Source organism: Urocitellus parryii, chromosome 1 (genome assembly GCF_045843805.1).
Source record: "Urocitellus parryii isolate mUroPar1 chromosome 1, mUroPar1.hap1, whole genome shotgun sequence".
In the NCBI taxonomy this organism is placed as follows: domain Eukaryota; kingdom Metazoa; phylum Chordata; class Mammalia; order Rodentia; family Sciuridae; genus Urocitellus; species Urocitellus parryii.
This window is the reverse complement of record NC_135531.1, coordinates 48,044,448-48,066,344: the sequence shown is the minus strand read 5'-3', so window position 1 is coordinate 48,066,344 and position 21,897 is coordinate 48,044,448. Positions and strand designations below refer to the sequence as shown.

Below are 21,897 nucleotides of genomic sequence, written 5' to 3'. Positions count from 1 at the left end.
GAATATAAACCTCCAGTTTGGAAATATGGACTTATAAACACGTTATTTGAATATTTTCCTGGGGTATTCTTACCTCCATTGTAGGTGGAACTTTTCTTGTTCGTCTTATCCAAGCTAGAAAAAAAAATATTTAAATGTTAGTTCTCATACTTTACACATTTTATTCACTCATACATGAGAAGTATTTTTTGAGCACCTACAATATATTGTTATAAAATTAGGGATACAGCAGGGAAAGAGCAAATGTAAGTCCCTCTTCTTCTGAGGCATATATACTAGGTGAAGATTGTTCAAAAAATAAACACAAAACATAAAATATCAGGTGGTGATTTGTGTCTCATGAAACAAATACAACTGTATAGGGAAGATCAAGAAAGGACAGTTTCACATTTTTAAAAATCATACCTCATTATCACCTGAATTCAATTTAGTGTATTTATGGAATACAGGCCAAATAACAATATACTAAACTTCAAGGCAATATCAAAATTATATTATTCTAGAAATTTGAATTAGTTTTCAAATGATCGAAGAAGGGACTTGGAAAAGTTTCTATTACAAAGATTTCTCTTCTGATCTGTTCCAGCAAGTAGCTACTTCTTATGGTTAGGAAGCAACATCAGGCCTTAGCTCCTTAGCTCTCAACGTTTAGGAGACAAGCTGCAGAGGTAGAGAGCAGTCCATTTGTTAAGTGCCTGTTGGATACTGTGCCCTGTGCTAAATGTTTTATAGCAAAGGAAGGGAGCCAGACAGCTGCCTCTGAGGAAGTTATCAGAATCTTGTGGAAGACAGTATAGCACAGTGCTGTCCTAGAGACAGATTTTCTGGATTCAAATATAAACTTAACATTGCTGTTTTACCTGGGGTAAGATAATTAATTTCTAAGCATCAGACTTTCTATCTGTAAAACAGAAATTATTGTAGTATCTATACTCTGGGCTTTTGTGAAAATTATATAATATAAATGGTTAGTTTAGATCCTGGAATGTAAGAATAAGCAAGGATGTCTAAGTTATTATTAGTATTATCTCTATTATTCAATACACCTACATGTCTTATAAAATACTCATAAAAGCAAAGATCAATAATATCTGCTTGCAGCCAGGGGCAGTGGTGCACACCTGTAATCCCAATGACTTGGGAAGCTGAGGCAAGAAGGATCACAAATTCAAGGACAGCCTCAGCAACTTGATGAGACCCTGTCTAAAAACAGGGGTGGGGGGATGTGCTGGGAAGGTAGCTCAGTGGTAAATAACCTTGGGTTAAATTCCCCCATACTGCAAAAAATAAAACAAACAAAAATTGTTATCTGCTTGGTCTATGAGAACATATAGGAGTTTGACAAAACATACTGTAGGAAATAAGACCTTTAGAAAGTAGGAAACATTTGTTTTATCATTTTAGTTGACTTAATCTTCATTACAAAATTATTTCACAGAGTAATTAAACAACCTTCCCAGAATTTGAATCCAGATCTGATCCTGTCTAAAAACTATCTGTGCTCTACTAAGCAGTCTCTCAAACTTCAGTGCGCAACTTGCAAAGGGCTTGGAAGAATAATAGGTGTGACATTAACTATACGTCAGAAAATAAGAATTACTGACCATATTTTACAGATTTGGAAACTGAGGCACAGATAGATCAAGCAACTTCCTATGGCTATATATTTAGTGAGTAGCAGACTAGAACTCAAACCCTGACTGAATTGGCTCTAATGTCTGAGCCTTGTCCATTTACCAGTCACTTTTTCTTCAGACCAGCTTTACCAGACTGCCTTTAATCATTTAAGTAATAGAACCAGAACCTATTCTTGTGAAAAGCCTAGCACTAAATGGTTATAGGTACAAAAACAACAACACTCAACTGTGGTTCTGGAATTAATTATTTATCCCTGCTATGCTCTCTTGCCTGGGTCCCCTACATGTATTTCCAATATGGCTCTAATGTTCCGTATTCTCTACTCCTGAACTTCTATTACTGTTATCCTTTTCTGCATTTTTTCTCATTACCTTGGTTCATTTCTAGACAAAACTTGAAGATATTTTATATCCCTTCTTAAGCTATAGGGTTAACAAGGGAAGGATGAATCCATGGGAGATTTATTTTCTACCACCTAAATACCTTGAAAGAGTAAGCACTTAATAATATAGTTGTTGACTACTTCCATTATAAAAATATTTGTTGTAATAGGATTTTGACCTATATTAGGAAATCTGGCTAAGAAACACAAACATTCCTCTGTCCAGTCCAAAATAAATGATTTATGAAACTTTCCAGTTGCTTCTTTGTAGTCAGAATAAGTTGATTATCTCTGTGGTGATTTTTTTTCTAGAAAAGAGGCTTTAAAAATAATTTAGTATGAATCAAATCTCTAAAAAATAAGCAATAAATCTTCCGTTTTCATTTAGATTAGAAAGTTAATTCCGAACAATCAACTGCTGGGCAGGGTTCAGTAAACTTTAGTCTACAAAACAAATTCAGTATACTGCTTGCTTTTACATTTTTAAAAGATTGGTTAAAAAAAAAGAATTCAAAAGGACATCATTTCCTGACACATGAAAATTATATAGAATTCAAAACTTCAGTGTCTATGAGGTTTTACTGAAACACAGCCATACTCCTTTTTATTAATAGCTGGAATGTACTACAACCAAAGAGTTGAGTAGTTGTAACAGACCAATTGACTCACAAATCCTAAACTCTTTACCTTCTGGACCATCAAAGAAAAAGTTTGCCAAACCCAGTACTAGAGCTGTCCTAAAGTATGACCTCTTTAGCAATGACTATATATCTTGGTCTGAAAATACTTCAATTATCTAAAATAACGATCATTATCAGGCACTACATTTTTGTAAACTAATGACTACCTTGTATTCTAGAATCTTTAAATATATGCCAGTGGGTATAAGATCAAGATAGTACACTGGCTTAATGCATACATACTATTGTTATGAAAAACTCCTTCAAAATTAATGTGTCTTAATAATTAGTCTATAAAACATAATTTTAATTATCTTGTAAGGTTCAACACAGAAAAAAAATTGAATCCAAATCATGGGGAAATTGATACTAAATACCATCTGCTCCCTAAGGAAAGACATTGGAGCTTCCTTTAGCTTCACTTTAAATTATCATTTAAAGGATCTTTGGTTTATCTAGATATATAAAGGCAACAGCTGAAATAAGTTTGTATATTTATGATTCTCCAATAACCAGGCATTTGAAATGTCTTGAGATGACTATTGATGTCCAGTACTGTTTGTTATGTATTTAGTAAAGGTTACAGCTGGATATATTTAATGTAATCACTCATTTATATAATCATACCCACTTTCCCAACTACTCCAAACAACATATTAAATGTCCTCCTGAAGACTGGCAGAAGTTAGGAGGAAGATGGAACAGAAAAAAACATTAATATTAGATCATTACCTTTTAAAGCTTCAAAACAATTTGATTATATAATGATTTTGCTATTGCTAATTATATCTGTAAGATCGATCCTTTATCAGTCCTCATTATAATACAATCTCTGTGTGAAGTGAATTTAGCAAGATAACTGGACACTTTATGCCTTATGATTCTCATATTCTTTCATCAGTCTTCTTTTGCATTCTCATCAGTATGCATGGGATTTTCATTGAACTTTAATATTCCTATTGGAACATAACAAACCATAATGAGTGTAAAAGTGCATGTGCAAATTAAAGCTCCCATTAATCACTGAGAGACTAGAAGAAGGCATGAAAATACTTGATGAAGTGTACATTCTTCAAATCTCCATAGGTTCTATAAATGTCCGATATATTTTTAGAAGCATTGCCAATAGGTTAAATGAGATATCATACCACCAGATTCAGTAGTTGATCATGCAGAAGCAAAATTATGGAAAAGTTACCAATATTGTGCATCCAAACTTCACTTTAGGAAGAGACTAAAATAAAGCCTCATCTTTTAAAGTATGATCTTGCCATTTCTGACTGCTGACCTTTATAAAGAACAACATGGAGACAGAACATGGCACAGCAGAAGAAAACTGCATTCCAAGCTGCACTGTGGCTCAGGGGCAAAGCAGTGGATGTATAGCTTCTCAGCATGGTGGGTAAAAGAGGGATTTCACTACAATCTAATAATGGACACTCAAAGTGGCTTAGGGACTCAGAAATGTGGGTACAATAAACAAAGAATAAAGAAAACATCTTTTTTTTTTTTTACCTGGATGGCCGATTTGGACTCATCACAGGAAGAAGGAGGGAAATCACACTCTTGGTAGGAACAAATGTAAGGTCAAAAAATGCTGCCTACAAAAGAAACAACCAATGAAGTGGAGAGAGCGCCTACAGAATGGGAGCAAATTTTTACCACATGCGCATCAGATAAAGCACTAATCTCCAGGATACATGAAGAGCTCAAAAACTTTAACACCAAAAACATAAATAAACAAATAAATAATCCAATCAATAAATGGGCTAAGGAAATGAGCAGACACTTCACAGAAGAAGATATAAAATCAATCAACAAATTTATGAAAAAAATGTTCAACATCTCTAGCAATTAGAAAAATGCAAATCAAAATTACTCTAAGATTTTCCCTCACTCCAGTCAGAATGGCAATTATCAGAAAAAATCAAGGAGAAGGAAGATGGCCACGAATAGAGTGCATCACCCCCGTGTACCACGTCACTGCGCAGGTGAATAACGAATTAGAATGACCAAAAGCTATCTTGTTAGGAATTTCCAGCAAACTTGGGGAGCACCAAAACCTAGAGGAAGGACTTCTATCACTGAGGACCGGTTACTGGGTCTCAAACGCAAGCGAACTGTTCAACCGGAGATCCAGGCTGACTGATCCTCGGCCCACCCCGAGAAGCGGCCAGCAAGCAGAGAGAAACGGCGCTGCGGATTCTGTAGAGTCCTGCCGGTTGTGCCCTCACTGAGCTCCGGGCTGAGTTCGGGATTTGAGACGAGGGAAGGAAGTGGTCCAGTTCTATCCCCCACACCGGACAGTCCACCAAGGAAGCCAGCGGCCACAATCTTGGAGAGCTGACGTCACCATCGCCAGTTTCCGACAGATTGCAACAATAAAACAGGTGTGTGTTATTCAGCCCATCTCCTATACAACGGGGAATTTGCATAAAATCTCTCCCCAGCTTTCCAGGGGAGGGACTATCACGGATTGTTTACTGCAGCTGGAGGGCAAAATCTTGGCCCAGAAGGAACAGCACCACCTACTGGAAGCGAAGAAAATAGAAGCCTAACAGTGCCTTTTTTAAAAAAAAGTTTAATTTTAATTTTTTAAAATTATTTTTTAATTGTAATTTTAATTTTACTGTATTTTATTATTTTTTATCATTTCTTTTTATTTTCTATTCTTTTCTCTTTCTTTCTTCTCTCGCTCTCTCTTTCTTGGTTTGCTTTCTTACCTTTTCCCCATCTTTCCTCTTAAGCATGACCACCCCGATTACGTATAATTTACTAAATGCAAATAGATGAATACTACGAGTCGGTCTATAATCCGCCTAAGCCCTTAACTGCCGTAGTCTGGCTGGGCACAAAATCACAAGCCACTCAAGCAGGAACAAACTTTATTTTTGAAACTCCCCGCCAATGCCCCATACGCTCCCGGGAAAGATGCCAACCGACACACGCGGCATTCTCCTGGACACACACACCAACAGGAAGTCCCTCCTCCGGAATTCCCTCATACCGCACTTCCCCAACCAATGGGAACAATCCAGGAGTCCCTTAGCAGGTCGAGGTGGACAGTAGGGGTCTCATATCCATATGAATGCAGATCTTAACATAATCATATCATCTCAATGGCTTGCTGGCATCACTGTTCAACCAAAAATGCCATGCATCATACTTCTTGGCTATGGCTCTTAGCATTAACTACCCCCAAGTACTCCTGTCTATTCTCTTGTTAATATCCGTCTGCAACTGAGCAACCCCCAAAGAAGCTAACATATACTAACCTCCATACCATCGCCCGACCTTAACATAAAATCCTAAGTTCAAACCTCAATTGTCTATATGCCTTCAAAATCTGTAGGCCTTTAATGAAACTAATTAATTTACCTTAAATCACAATTAAATCCAACATCTCTAAACATTGTCTCCCAACACAAAGGAGAGATAGTGGAACTATAAAAACCAAAACAAATTTATAGGAGAAAACAGAAACACAGCAGTCAAACAGAGTTGGAAAGTAACTTGAGCACCATGAAAAAAAACAAGGGAAAAAAGGATTACAAACAATGCAGGACAACTTAAATTTACAGGAGAACCTAGAGGCATCAGAAAAATGGTCAGAGAAAGAACTCAAGGCATACCTGACTCAGATGGAATAAAATCTTAGAGAAACCATTAGACAGCAGGTCCAAACAATGAAAGAATACTTTGAATACGAATTACATAAGCAAATTCAAATGGCAAAGAATGAACTCTACCAGGAGATAGAGATTTTTTTAAAAAATCAAACAGTAATCCTAGAAATGCAGGAAACCATAAACCAAATTAAAAACTCAAACAAGAATATTACAAATAGACTAGATCAAATAGAAGTCAGAACATCAGATAATGAAGACAAAGTTTATCAACTTGAAAATGCTAAGAAATCATGAGCAATCCATCCAAGAGATATGGGATGTCATAAAAAAACCAAACTTGAGAGTCATTGGGATAGAAGAAGGTATAGAGGTTCAAACCAAAGGAATGAACAATCTATTGAATGAAATAAACTTAGAAAACTTCCCAGATATGAAAGATGGAAGGGATTGCCAAATCCTGGAAGCCTACAGGACCCCAAACATACAAAACCGTAATAGACCAACTCCAAGACACATAATTATGAAGATAGCCAACATACAGAACAAGGAGAGAATATTAAAAGCTATGAGAGAAAGGAGGCAGATTACATTCAGGGGTAAACCAATTAGGTTAACGGTTGATTTTTCATCACAGACCTTGAAAGCAAAAAGATCCTGGAACAAAGTTTTTCAAACGCTGAAAAATAATGGATTCCAACCAAGAATACTGTATCCAGCAAACCTAAGCTTCAGATTTGAGAATTAAATTAAAATATTTCACGATAAACAAAAGTTAAAAGAATTCGCAACCAGAAAACCAGCACTGCAAGGCATTTTGAGCAAAACACTACAAGAAGAGGAATTGAAAAACAGCACCCAAAACTAACAGTGGGAGGTAACTCAGCAAAGGGGGGGTGGAAATAACCAAAGAGGAAAAACTAGCCATATTAAAATAAATAATTAAATAAGCATGACTGGAAGTACAAACCATATATCAATAGTAACCCTAAACGTTAATGGCTTAAATTCGCCAATCAAGAGACATAGGCTAGTAACCTGGATTAAAAAAACAAATCCAACAATATGCTGGCTTCAGGAGACTCATGTGATAAGAAAAGACATACACAGGCTGAAGGTGAAAGGTTGGGAAAAATCATACCAGTAACATGGTCCTTGGAAGCAAGCTGGAGTGGCCATATTCATATCGAATAAAATCAACTTCAAACCTAAGTTAATCAAAAGGGATAAAGAAGGACACTATATACTGTTAAAAGGAACCATTCACCAACAAGACATAACAATTATCAATATGTATGCACAAAATAATGGTGCTGCAACATTCATAAAACAAACTCTCCTCAAGTTCAAGAATCAAATAGACCACAACACAATAATTATGGATGACTTCAACACACCGCTCTCTCCATTGGACAGATCCTCCAGATAAAAGCTGAATAAAGAAACTATAGAACTCAATAACACAATCAATAACCTAGACTTAACTGACATATATAGAATATATCAACCATCATCAAGTGGATACACGTTCTTCTCAGCAGCACATGGATCCTTCTCAAAGATAGACCATATATTATGCCACAGGGCATGATGGAATGAAACTGGAAATCAATGATAAAAGAAGGAAGGAAAAACACTGCATCACCTGGAAAATGAACAATATGTTACTGAATGATCAATGGGTTACAGAAGACATAAAGGAGGAAATCAAAAAATTCTTGGAGATGAATGAAAATACAGACACAACATATCGGAATCTATGGGACACAATGAAAGCAGTATTAAGAGGGAAATTCATTTCCTGGAGTTTATTCCTCAAAAAAAGGAAAAACCAACAAATAAATGAACTCACACTTCATCTCAAAACCCTAGAAAAGGAAGAGAAAAACAACAGCAAAAGTAGTAGAAGGCAAGAAGTAATTAAAATCAGAGCTGAAATCAACGAAATTGAAACAAAAAAAAAACCATTGAAAAAATTGATAAAACTAAAAGTTGGTTCTTTGAAAAAATAAATGAGATTAACAGAACCTTAACCAAGCTAGAGAAGAGAAGAGAGAACTCAAATTACTAGCATACGGGATGAAAAAGGTAATATCACAACAGACACTACAAAATACAGAAGATAATGAGAAATTATTTTGAAACCTTATACTCCAATAAAATGGAAGATAGTGAACACATCGATAAATTTCTTAAGTCATATGATCTGACCAGTTTGAGTCAGGAGGATACACACAAATTAAATAGACCATTATCAATTGAGGAAATAGAAGAAGCCATCAAAAGACTACCAGCCAAGAAAAGCCCAGGACTGAATGGGCATACAGTAGAGTTTTACAAAACTTTTAAAGAAGAACTAATACCAATACTTTTAAAGCTATTTCAGGATATTAAAGAAGAAGGAGCTCTTCCAAACTCATTCTACAAGGCCAACATCACCCTGATTCCTAAACGAGACAAAGACACTTCAAAGAAAGAAAACTACAAACCAATATCTCTAATGAACTTAGATGCAAAAATCCTCAATAAAATCTTGGCGAATCGAATACAAAAACATATCAAAAAGATTGTGCACCATGATCAAGTAGGATTCATCCCTAGGATGCAAGGCTGGTTCAATATACGGAAATCAATAAACGTTATTCACCACATCAATAGACTTAAAGATAAGAACCATATGATCATCTTGATAGATGTAGAAAAAGCATTTGACAAAGTACAGCATCCCTTTATGTTCAAAACACTAGAAAAACTAGGGATAACAGGAACATACCTCAACATTGTAAAAGCTATTTATGAAAAGCCTCAGGATAGCATCATTCTAAACGGAGAAAAATTGAAGGCATTCCCTCTAAAATCTGGAACAAGACAGGGATGCCCTCTATCACCACTCCTATTCAACATAGTTCTCAAAACACTGGCCAGAGTAATTAGACGAAAAAAATTAAAGGCATAAAGATAGGAAAAGAAGAACTTAAATTAGCACTATTTGCAGATGACAGGATCCTATACCTAGAAGACCCAAAAGATTCTACCAAGAAACTTCTAGAGCTAGTAAATGAATTTTAGCAAAGTGGCAGGATATAAAATCAACACGCATAAATCAAAGGCGTTCCTGTATATCAGTGACAAATCCTATGAAATGGAAATGAGAATAACCACCTCATTCACAATATCCTCAAAAAAAATACTTGGGAATTAACCTAACAAAAGAGGTGAAAGAAGTATACAAAGAAAACTACAAAACACGAAAGAGAGAAATAGAAGACCTTAGAAGATGGAAAGATATACCTTGTTCATGGATAGGCAGAACTAACATCATTAAAATGGCCATATTACCAAAAGTACTCTATAGGTTTAATGCAATGCCAATCAAAATCCCAACGGCATTCCTTGCGGAAATAGAAAAATCAATCATGAAATTCATCTGGAAAAATAAAAGACCTAGAATAGCAAAAGCAGGAAGAGTGAAACTGGCGGTATAGCGATACCAGATTTTAAACTATACTACAGAGCAATAATAACAAAACCAGCATGGTAATGGTACCAAAACAGGCGGGTAGACCAATGGTACAAAATAGAGGACACAGAGACCAATCCACAAAATTACAACTACCTTATATTAGACAAAGGTGCTAAAAGCATGCAATGGAGAAAGGATAGCACTTCAACAAATGGTGCTGGGAGAACTGAAAATCCATATGCAACAAAATGAAACTGAATCCCTTTCTCTCGCCATGCACAAAAGTTAACTCAAAATGGATCAAGGAGCTAGGGATCAAACCAGAAACTCTGCGTCTGATAGAAGAAAAAGTTAGCTCTAATCTCCATCTTGTGGGGTCGGGCTCCAAATTCCTTAATAGGACACCTATATCACAAGAGTTTAAATCAAGAATCAACAAATGGGACATACGCAAACTAAAAAGTTTTTTCTCAGCAAGAGAAACAATAAGAGAGGTAAATAGGGAGCCTACATCCTGGGAACACTTCAGATAGAGCGCTAATATTCAGAGTATACAAAGAACTCAAAAAATTAAACAACAAGAAAACAAATAACCCAATCAACAAATGGGCCTAGCATCTGAACAGACACTTCTCAGAGGAGGATATACAATCAATCAACAAATACACGAAAAAATGCTCACTATCTCTAGCAATAAGAGAAATGGAAATTAAAACCACTCTAAGATACCATCTCACTCCAGTAAGAATGGCAGCCATTATGAAGTCAAACAATAATAAGTGCTGGTGAGGATGTGGGGAAAAAGGTACACTTGTTTATTGCTGGTGGGATTGCAAATTGGTGCAGCCAATTTGGAAAGCAGTATGGAGATTCCTGGGAAAGCTGGGAATGAAACCACCATTTGACCCAACTATTCCCCTTCTCGGACTATTCCCATAAGACCTTAAAAGAGCATATTACAGGGACACAGCTACATCAATGTTCATAACAGCACAATTCACAATAGCTAGACTGTGGAACCAACCCAGATGGATGAATGGATTAAAAAAAATTGGAATTTATACACAATGAAATATTACCCAGCACTAAAAAATAACAAAATCATTGCATTTGCAGGGAAATGGATGGTATTAGAGCAGATTATGCTGGGTGAAGCCAGCCAATCCATAAGGAGCAAGTGCCGAATGTCTTCTTTGATATAAGGGGGGGGGGGCGATTCAAAACAGAGCATGGAGGAAGAGCATGAGAAGAAGATTACCATTAAATAGGGATGAGAGATGCATGGGAATGGGAGAGAGAAGGGGAATCACATGGAAGATGGAAGGAGACCCTCATTGCTATGCAAAATTACATATAAGATGGTGTGAGGAAGAAAAAATAAAGTGGGTAGAGAGAGGTGATGGGAGGGGAAGGGAGGGGAGTTGGGACTAGGAAGGGTGGCAGAATACAATAGACACTAATATAGCTGTATGTATAAACGTGGCTGTAAAACCAATGTGATACTGCAATCTGTACACGTGGAAAAAAAAGAATTCATACCCCACTTGAATCAAATGTATGATATGTCAAGATCATTGTAATGTTTTGAGCAACTAATAAAAAAATTTTAAAAAAACATTCAGAATACACTAATAACTCAAAAAACAACACCAAAAATAAAACAAAAAACCCAATCAATAAATGGGCAAAAGAACTAAACAGAAAATTCTCAAAAGAAGAAACATGAAGGGCCAACAAATATATGAAAAATGTTTTAACATCTCTAGTAATCAGGGAAATGCAAATCAAAACTACACTAAGGTTTCATCTCTCTCCAGTAAGAACGCAATGATAAAGAATACAAACAATTAATGCTGGCGAGGTTGTGGGGGAAAAGGTACACTTGTACACTGTTAGTGGGGATTGGAGACACTCTGGACAATCACTCTGGAAAGCAGTATGGCGATTCCTCAAAAAGCTAAGAATGGAAACACATGACTCAATTATCCCACTCCTTGATATTTCTCCCCAAATTAAAAAATCAACACACTATATACAGCAACACAGCCACATCAATGTTTATGGCAGCACAATTCATAATAGCTAAGTTATGGAATCAACTCAGATGCCTGTCAATAGATAAATGAATTAAGAAATTGTGACACACACACACACACACACACACACACACAATTGAGTTCTACTGAGCCATAAAAAAAGAATGAAATCATGGCATTTGCTAGTAAATGGATGGAAATGGAGTTGCTAAGTGAAATTAGCCAAACTCCGAAACGTATAAGTTTAATATTTTCTCTCATATGTAGAAGCTGGAGTAAAATAAAGGAAAGGGTAAAGAAAGGATAATAGAACATAAATAAAAACAATCAAATGCAAATTAACAGAGGAGTGAAAGGAAGTCTAGTAGAGAAGAGGAAGGACTGAAAGGAAAAGGGGGAGGGAAAAGGGAGGATCATGAACTGAAATTGATTTCCATGCATGTGTCTGTCAGGATGAAACCAACTACTATGTATATTATAAAGTGCTAATAAAAACAAAACAAAATAAAAAGATGACAAAACAAAAAAGAACAACAAATATAAGGAATATATGTTTTCAACTGTTAAAAAACCTTCAAAAGAAATATGACAATATGAGTCATTTTTTGATTACTTACCTTTAAATATATGTTTAAGGATAGAAGTAGATTAAATTGATATAGTTAAGTTACAAATTTTATGGTGCTCATAGTTGTCACTATTCTTTTTCCTTAACTTTATATTGAGATATAATTTTCATACAAAACAATGAAGCCATCTTAAGTACACAATTTCACAAGTTCTGACAAACATTATACAACCCTGTAACCAGAGGCACAATCAGTACATAGAACATTTCCATCACTCCAAAAAATTCCCTAGTGTCTGTTCACATGCAAATATCCACTAACTGTACCCAGAGCTCCCAGGGAAGGAGTGATATACTTCCTGTCACAGTAGATTAGTTTTGCCTTCTGTATAAACGGAATCTTGCACTATGCACTCATGAATCTGGCTTATTTTACTCAGCATCAAATTCTTGAGGTTCCTCCATGTTACTGTGTAGAGAAAACACTCTTTAGTATTGTTCCACCCCTCCTACCTCAGGGTATACATGCTTGTGGATTGCTCTGCCCCATCAATAAAGGCAGGATGGTGAGTATGAGAACACAGCAAAGGGGCTGAGATGTAGGTGAGTACATGATGAAATGACATAAGACTATTTCAACCATCTTGATGGAAACCTTCACCACCTTGCTAGCTGTGAGGGGCAAAAAAAGCAACTGTTTGGTTGCCCCATGTGCCCAGAAATTGCTAGTGATCTTTAGGACCCACGATGGCCTCTGACCAACACCCAGCAAAACACTGAAGCTTTCAGTTCTACAACTGCAAGGAACTGAATGCTCAACCACTACCAAAGTGGGAAGGGGGATCTTTGCCTAGTCAAGTCTCCAGATGACCCAGCCCTTGATGACACCTTGATCTCAGCTTCACAAGACCCTAAGTAAAGAATACAGGTAGGCTATGCCTGGGCTCCCAGCCCATAGAAACTGTGAAATAATAAACCTGTGTTATTTTAAACTGCTAATTTTGTGATAATATTGATACCTGGCCATAAAAAAACAACAATGAGCTTATCAGCAATTCATTCTAATTGCAGGACAGTATACTAATATGTAGAAATAAATTTCTTTATCTACTCATTAAATGGATAAATATTTAATTGTGAAAAACTAACAGAAATTAAGAAAAAGTTGTCTACCTTTACCAACCATTTTTACTCCTCATTGTTGTGCAAGCCCTTGCCAGTGTCACAAGGCTGAGGTTTGGGGGGGCTTACTCATTGAATAAAAAGAAAGAATATGTTGTTTATGTATACAATCCAAAGTAGTTTATAATAAAAGCAATACAATTAACAAGTAATTTTAGCAATCTCACATAAAATACACAGTTGATGTACAAAAATCAATTGTATTTCTATGTAACATCAATGAATAATTTGAAATTGAAGTAAAAAAAATCAATTAATAATACCATCAAAAAGTCAAGAAACAAGTATTAATTTAATAAAAATATGTATAAGATTTATAGTTGAACATTAAAAAACTACTAATGAAATAAAATAAAGACCTAAAGAAATGAAGAGAAAATACTGTGTTCAGAGGTGATAAAGGCTCAAACCTCTTTAAACTCATAGATTATAGATACAATGGATTCTCAATCAAAATATTAGAAGGATTTGTTTTCTAGAAATGTATGATACTAAAAAAACTCACGGAACAACAAAGGGCCCAAATTAAACCAATTTTGAAAATGAAGTTAGAAGGCTCAGATTACCTTATTTCAAGACTTACTACAATTATCAAGACAGTGTGGCACTGACAAAAGGACAGACACATAAATGCAAGGTTAGAATAAAGTATGCAGAAACATACTTTAGACACCCCTCCCCACATACAATCATTTATCTGACATAGGTACAAAGTATTTCAATGAAAAAAAAAGACAATCATTTAAACCAATCTCAATTCTTCTATGCTACCACTGAGATTGAACAATGGTATAGCCACACTAGAAAACATTTTTGTAGTTTTTTTCTTAATGTCAAATCTATATGTACGATAGATATGACTTGGTAAATCCTGTGCAAGATATGAACTTGAAAGAAATAAAAATTTAATTTTACAAATGTATGTATGAATTTAGATAGTGGCTTTACTCTTAATTGCTGTAAAATGGAAATAACTCAAATATCTTTTTTTTAAAAATTTTTTTTTAGCTGATAGAGCTTTATTTATTATTATAAATAATGTGGTGCTGAGAATTGAACCCAGTGTCTCACACATGCCAGGCAAGTGCACTATCACTAAGCCCCAGGCTCAGCCCCCCAAATATCTTTTAACTAATGAATGGATTTAAAAAACCAGAATTCTACTCAGGAATAAAAATAGCACAAATGAATGCATCACAAATTATTAATCTAAGCGAAAGAAAGTGGCCTTCTGCTTCTAGCCAAGATGAAGCAACTGGGACAAGTTATGTGAAACATCAATTTTAAAGACAGTGGACAGGAAAAAAATGAAATAAAGTGGTTTCCAAGAATGCTAAATAAAGGTTACCCTCATAATTGCCCCAGTTTGTTTTATGCTTCCAGGTTGTGACTGTATTTTCAGAAGACCCAAAAAACTTGACCAGAAAACTTCTAGAAGTCAAAAATGAATTCAGCAAAGTAGCAGGATATAAAATCAACACCCATAAATCAACTGCATTCCTATACATCAGTGATGAATCATCTGAAAGAGAAATTAGGAAAACTATTCCATTTACAATAGCCTAAAAAAAATTTGGGAATCAACCTAACAAGAGACATGAAAGACCTCTACGATGAAAACTACAGAACACTAAAGAGAGAAACTGAAGAAGACCTTAGAAGATGGAAAGACCTGCCACATCCTTCAATAGCTAGGATTAATAGTGTCAAAATGGCCATACTACCAAAAGTACTATACATATTTAATAAAATTTCTATTAAAATTCCAATGACATTCTTCATAGAAATAGAAAAAAGTCATGAAATTCATTTGGAAAAATAAGAGGTCCAGAATAGACAAAGCAATCCTTAAGTGAGAAAAGTGAAGGAGGCATCACAACATGAGACCTTAAATCAGAGCTATAGTAACAACAACAACAAAAAAAGGCATGGTATTGGCACCAAAACAGACAATGAAGACAATGGTACAGAATAGAAGACATAAAGAAAGGCAAACCCACATAAATAAGTTATCTCATACTGAACAAAAACATACACTGGAGAAAAGATAGCCTCTTCAACAAATGGTGCTGGGAAAACTGGAAATATGTACGTAGCAAAATGAAATTAGACTCCTATCTGTCACAAAACTTAACTCAAAAGTGGATCAAGGACTTAGGTACTAGATCAGTGACCCTGTGCTTACTAGAAGAAAAAGTAGGCTCAAATATCCATCATGATGGTTTAGGAACCAAATTTCTCATCAAGACTCTGAAAGTATAAAAAGCAAAATCAAGAATCAATAAATGGAATGGTATCAAACTATTCTTCACAGCAAAAGAAACAAGAATATGAACAGAGAACCTACAGAATGGGAGAAAAATCTGCCACCGTGTGCACCTCAGGGAGAGCATTAATCTGTAGGATGTATAAAAAACTCAAAAAACTTAACATCAAAAAAATCAAATAACCCAATGAATAAATGGGCAAAGGAACTGAATAGACACTTCACAGAAGAAGAAATATGATTGTTCAATGAATATATGAAGAAATATTCAACATCTCTAGCAATTAGAGAAATGCAAATTAAAACTACATGAGATTTTATCTCACTCTAGTCAGAATGGCAATTATCAAGAATACAAATAACAATAAGTGTTGGCGAGGATATGGTGAGAAAGGTTCACTCACACATTGCTGTTAGGACTACAAATTGGTGCAACCACTATAGGAAGCAGGAGGGAAGATTCCTCAGAAAATTTGGAATGGAACCACCATTTGACTCAGTTATCCCACCCTTCGTCATACAACCAAAGGACTTAAAATTAGCATACTATAGTGATGTGGCCATACCAATGTTTGCAGAAGCTCAATTCACAATAGCTATGCTATGGAACCAACCTAGGTGCCCTCCAAGAAATGAATGGATAAATAAAACATGGTACATAAACACAATGGAATATTACCAAGCCATAAAGAAGAATGAGATTATGGCATTTGCTTGTAAATGCATGGAACTGTAGACCATTATACTAAGTAAAATAATCCAAACCCTCAAACCAAAGACCAAATGTTCTCTCTGATATGTGGATGCTACACACAACGGTGGTGGTGGGGAATAGAAGTTCACGGGATTAGACAAAGGGGCATGAAGGGAAGGGAGGGCAGATGGGAATAGGAAAGATTATAGAATCAATCAGATATACATGAACACATGATCAATGTTACTCTACATCATGTACAATCACAAGAATGGGAAGTTACACTCCATGTATGTATAATATGTCAAAATACATTCTAATGTTATGCATTATTAAAAAGAAAAAATAAAAAAAATTTTAAAAGTACTTAAATATTTACAGGTATATCTGACAAAAGATATATAGAATCCATACAATAAAAACACGAACTTTGTCAAGAAAAATTAAAGAAGGCCTAAAGAAATTAAGAGATAAGCCATGTACATTTTAGTAAGATTCTTACTAAAATGGCAATTCTCTGCAAAAATGATCCATACATTTAACAAAATTCAATCAAAATTCCATGAGACATTTTTGTATAAAGTAGCAAGCTGATTTTAAAATGCATATGGAAATGCAAAGGACCAAAGTAGTCAAAACAACTTCAAAAAACCATAATGAAGTTGGAGGGCTACCAGTACTTCATATCAAGATTTATAAAGTTACTAATATCAAGGAACTGAGGCCCTTGTGCAAAGAGCCAGAGAGGACCCAAGCCAAGCTGGATCTCTGATGGACTACAACAGTCACATAAATGAGTTTGAAAGTTTATCATCCCTGAGTGGAATATGAATGGAGCCCAGACATGCACCTTGCCTCAGCTATGTGGGAGACCTCATGCCAGAGGATACATATCTAAGCTACACTTGGCTTCCCGATGCATTAAAAATATGAGATAGTAAATGTCTGTTAAGTCTCTAACTTTTGGAGTAATTTTTTAATGCAGTAATAAATAATTAATATGTATAGCTATCATTGGATAAAAATCACCAATAGTTCTCAGTCATTCCCAGACAATCAATTTGGTTGAGCAATAGGCTCAGAGACTCTGGGTTGGGACATGAGTTGAATAGAGATACTCCTAGAATTATGTACTCACAGAACATCAAGAAAGATGGACTTTTAAAGGATTCTGAATTTGTCTTTTAAAGCTAATAAGTGAAAAACAGGGAAGAAAATCAATTTGTCCAAATGACTAAGATAGTAAATACCCTCTGCAAGATTTGAATGTAACCTAGGTTTTCTGATGCTGGTACAGTGATAGCATCATTCCCTGACCACTGTTTTATGAAATTTTAAAAATTCTTGTCAGGTGAAGTGGTACACACCTGTAATTCCAGAAGCTGTGGAAGCTGAGGCAGGAGGATCACAAGTTCAAAGCCAGCCTAAGCAAAAGCGAGGCACTAAGCAATTCAGTGAGACCCTAGCTCCAAATAAAATACAACATAGGGCTGGGGATATGGCTCAGTGGTTGAGGGCCCCTGAGTTCAATCCCAGGTACTCAAAAAAAAATTATTGGTGGGTAGTTCCTATGACCTAAGAAAGACATGTTAAAAATTATTAATATTAAAGCAATAAAGATGTACATGATAAAACACGATATTCATTATTAATTAGCAGTGTTTAACAGATATGTTCTAATATCTCTGGAAAATAATTTTTATATAGCTTTATTCCAAGTTTTTATTCTAACATTTTAATTAGTACATGTGATAAATAACCTAACTTTCCATCAATCAATCAATCAATCAATCAATAATGGTGTAGGGCTGTTCCGTTTCTTTCTTCTACTTCTTCTTTTTCAAATCTTTTTTTTTAGTTGTAGATGGACATAATACCTTTATTTATTTATTTATTTTTATTCAGTGCTAAGGATTGAACCCAGTACCTCACACATGACAGGTTAGTGCTCTACCACTGAGCCACAACAGCCTGGCTATTCCGTTTCTTTCAATTATAGTCGACTTTTTATATTTTCAGGTTCTCTCAATAATGTGTATTCCTGTTAATACCAAAGAAGCTTAAACTTACCAAAAACAATAAAAAGGAACAAAAATGGAAGATAAAATATTATTTGAGTTATGGAGAAATAGATTTTTGAGAAGTTCTATATAAGAACTATACATCATGGTATGGGTTAAATTTAAAAGGTTTGCTGAAACTCTGTGAGACCATCCAGTAGCTAGTACTATACTATCTCCCACAGGTATCCCAAAAATGTTCTACATTTTTGGAAACAATTGCTTGTTTGCTATACCATAACTTTCTTTAGATTGATTTATCTTTGGCAAATGAGCAAAGTCCCCACAGTATCTCTTCCTTTTATACTTTCAATTTCAAATGTATTCACTCAGCAAATATTGATTAAGCTTATACTTATTTTATGTAAAGTACTGACCTACGCCCTGGGAATACAATGATGAACAAGGTAAAGACTATCCTAAAGAATCTTCAAGTCCACAAAAGGGAATTAAGGGAAGGGAGGGAGGATGGGAATAGGAAAGAAAGACAGTGGACTGAAACAGACATAACTTTCCTATGTTCATATATGAATACATGACCAGTATTAACTCCACATCATGTAGAACCTCAAGAATGTGAAGTTACACTCCACGTTATGTATAATATGTCAAAATACACTCTACTATCACATATATCTAAAAACAAAAACAAAAACATCTTCAAGTCTAAGGGGAGGAGGTAGAAAACTAACCAGAATCCTCTACAAGTGTATAAGTGTTATTACCGGGGGAGACACAAAGTAAATGAAAACAAAACAGGAATATCCTATTCAGCACCATTTGGGGGCTGAGGCTGGGGTCAGAAAAAGACTTTCAAAGAGAATTAATGTCTATTCCAAAATGTGACGAATAAGTAGGCATTAATCAAGTTATTAAGGAGGTAGGCAGCATCATATAAAGTAGGGGAAAAAAAAAGCCTGGAGGTGTAGCTCGTAGTACAGCACTTGCCTAACATGAAGGAGACCCCCAAGTTCAACTCCCAGCACTGCTGGGGGTGGGGGTCAGGAAGTGAAAACTTTGTAGACCAGATAATTTGAGTTCAAATTTGTCTTTAGCTGTTGTTTGTATCTAGAAAAAAATTTTAAACCACCCTGCTTAATTAGGAGGAATCAGAAGGGAATTCATGTAAGTTCTCACCACAACATCTACTGGATCTATGCCCATAAACTCTACTTTTCCATATACTACTGATGAATTTTCCATACTATTGTCAAAGTGCAAATACTAGAGCCTGTCCTACCCTGCCTTCTTCAGGACTTCTCTTTCGACATTATAAATGCTTCTATTTGTATTGGATCTTCCCCATTACTGTTACAAAACTCTGTTAGCTTTTTTGGCTTTAAAGCAAAACAAAATAAAATTCTTCTCTTGACTCCAGTTTCCTGCCCAGGTACTGCCTCATGAGTCTGCTTTTCTTTACAGATGAACTTTTCATAAACACAGACTGCACTCATTCTCTTCAAATTCTCTCTTCCTATTCTTTATTTCTATCAGGCTTTTGCTCCTGTCACTCTACAGAACTATTTTTCTCAGGACTAAAGACCTCTCTGTTCATTAAAGCAAATGATTGATTTTCAGTCGTCATCTGACACTACTCATCACTTCTTTCTCCTTGATAATTGGCTTTTAGATGTGACTCATTTTTTCCTCCTACTTTTCTGGCTGTTGCATTTTTGTCTCCATTGTCTCTAAAGCTTGGAGGAGCACAAGGTTAAGTCTTTGAATACCCTGTTTTCTGTGGACACTCATTCCCTTTGTGATTTCACCTAGGCTCACAGCTTTATATAGCATTCACTTGCTTTATATACCATTTATTTTGCTATTCGCAAATTTTATTGCCAACCAAATATTTCCATTAAACACTTGGCTCACAAACAATTTAATATCTTTACTTGTATGTTAAATAGATACCTCACACTTACCATGACCTAAATTTGTTTTGTTTACTTCCCTAATTTGCTCCTCCTGTAGGCTTGTCTATCAGTTAATGGCGACTTCACTTTTTTCCAAGTGAGGCCAAAAAATTATAGGCCATTACTGATTGCTTTCCTCTTACACTCCATCTAATATGTCAGCAAATCCCATTGGATCTACTTTTACAATACATCCAGAATTCAACTACTGTTTTCCATTCCTACATCATTCTGGTCCAAGTCACAACTATCCTTTGCCCTAAAGTACTACTAAAACCTCCTGGCTGCATGTTTTGACTATGTCTCTTGGGTTTCTTTGCAATGTAGCAGCCAAAGTAATACTATTAAATATAACTCAGCATATAAATACTCTTTTCAAAACTCTCTCCAGAGGCTTATAATCTCATTCAGAGTAAAATCCAGAGTGCTTAGGATAGCCTCCATGGCCCCACAAAATTGGGCATTCTGCTAACTCTCTAAACGTATCTCCTATTACCTTCTCTCTGGCTCTATCCCAGTCATATTGACTTCCTTGCTATTCCTTAACATCTGAGCATGTTTTTGCCTCAGGGCTTTTGCACTTGTGCCAGGAGTCCTCCTCTAGTTGTTATTGGCACAGCCAGCTCCTTCCTCTTCTTTATTAAAAACTCATCTTCTCAGCAAGGCCTTTTCTAAACACTACTTAAAATTGTAAAACCTTCCCAAATACTCCTGTGCGGTTTCTCTCTTTTATTTTTATATGTCCACTAGCATATAACATGGTTTATTTGCTTATCTGGTTTGTCTTTCTCCTACCCAGAAATTCGGAGGTCTTCAATAGGCATATTGTTTCACCCAAATTGATCAATAATATGCAACTTGTGTGTACCTGTATTCTGCTACTAATAATTGATAAATGCTAGTTTTTATTCATCTGAACCTGAAAAAAACTTTGGATTTATTTGGTGTCAACACCATTTATTTTAAAAGTTTGTTCTCTTTGCTTCTCTCTATACAGTATTATTTGTGTATATTTTAGTTTAATTTTTTCATGGTGCAAAGTTCTTCTTATTTTTTATATTTAATTAATGTGTACCACTGTAGAAATAACTTTCATTTCAGTGTTTAGTTGATGTATTAGTTTTAAGAATATGCCCAATGGGATAGTCATGCTGAACTACTATAACAAAACACTTATAGAAAGCATTAAAACTTCATTCTAATTCTCTCAAAGTCTCAAAGGCTGAAAAATATGAGTCATTACCTATTTGTTTATTTATAACTTAATTTATTTTTATGAACATTTTAATTCTATGCTATTATTGGAAAAAATGACAGAATAGACTCAATATAAGAAGGCGTAAGCATTATTTGAGAATTGTAAATGTAGCTTATATCACTGTAAAGTTT

The 21,897-nt window shown here is 35.3% G+C and overlaps 1 protein-coding gene across 1 annotated transcript in view; it reads right to left on the bottom strand.

Annotated features, from left to right (window-relative positions):
* Ndufaf2 (NADH:ubiquinone oxidoreductase complex assembly factor 2) overlaps positions 1-21,897 on the bottom strand; it is a 161,017-nt gene that overhangs the window by 29,230 nt on the left and 109,890 nt on the right. Inside the window, exon 3 of the mRNA XM_026402555.2 lies at positions 74-114. Coding sequence (XP_026258340.1) covers positions 74-114 — 41 coding nt within the window. The remainder of the gene's footprint in view (positions 1-73; positions 115-21,897) is intronic.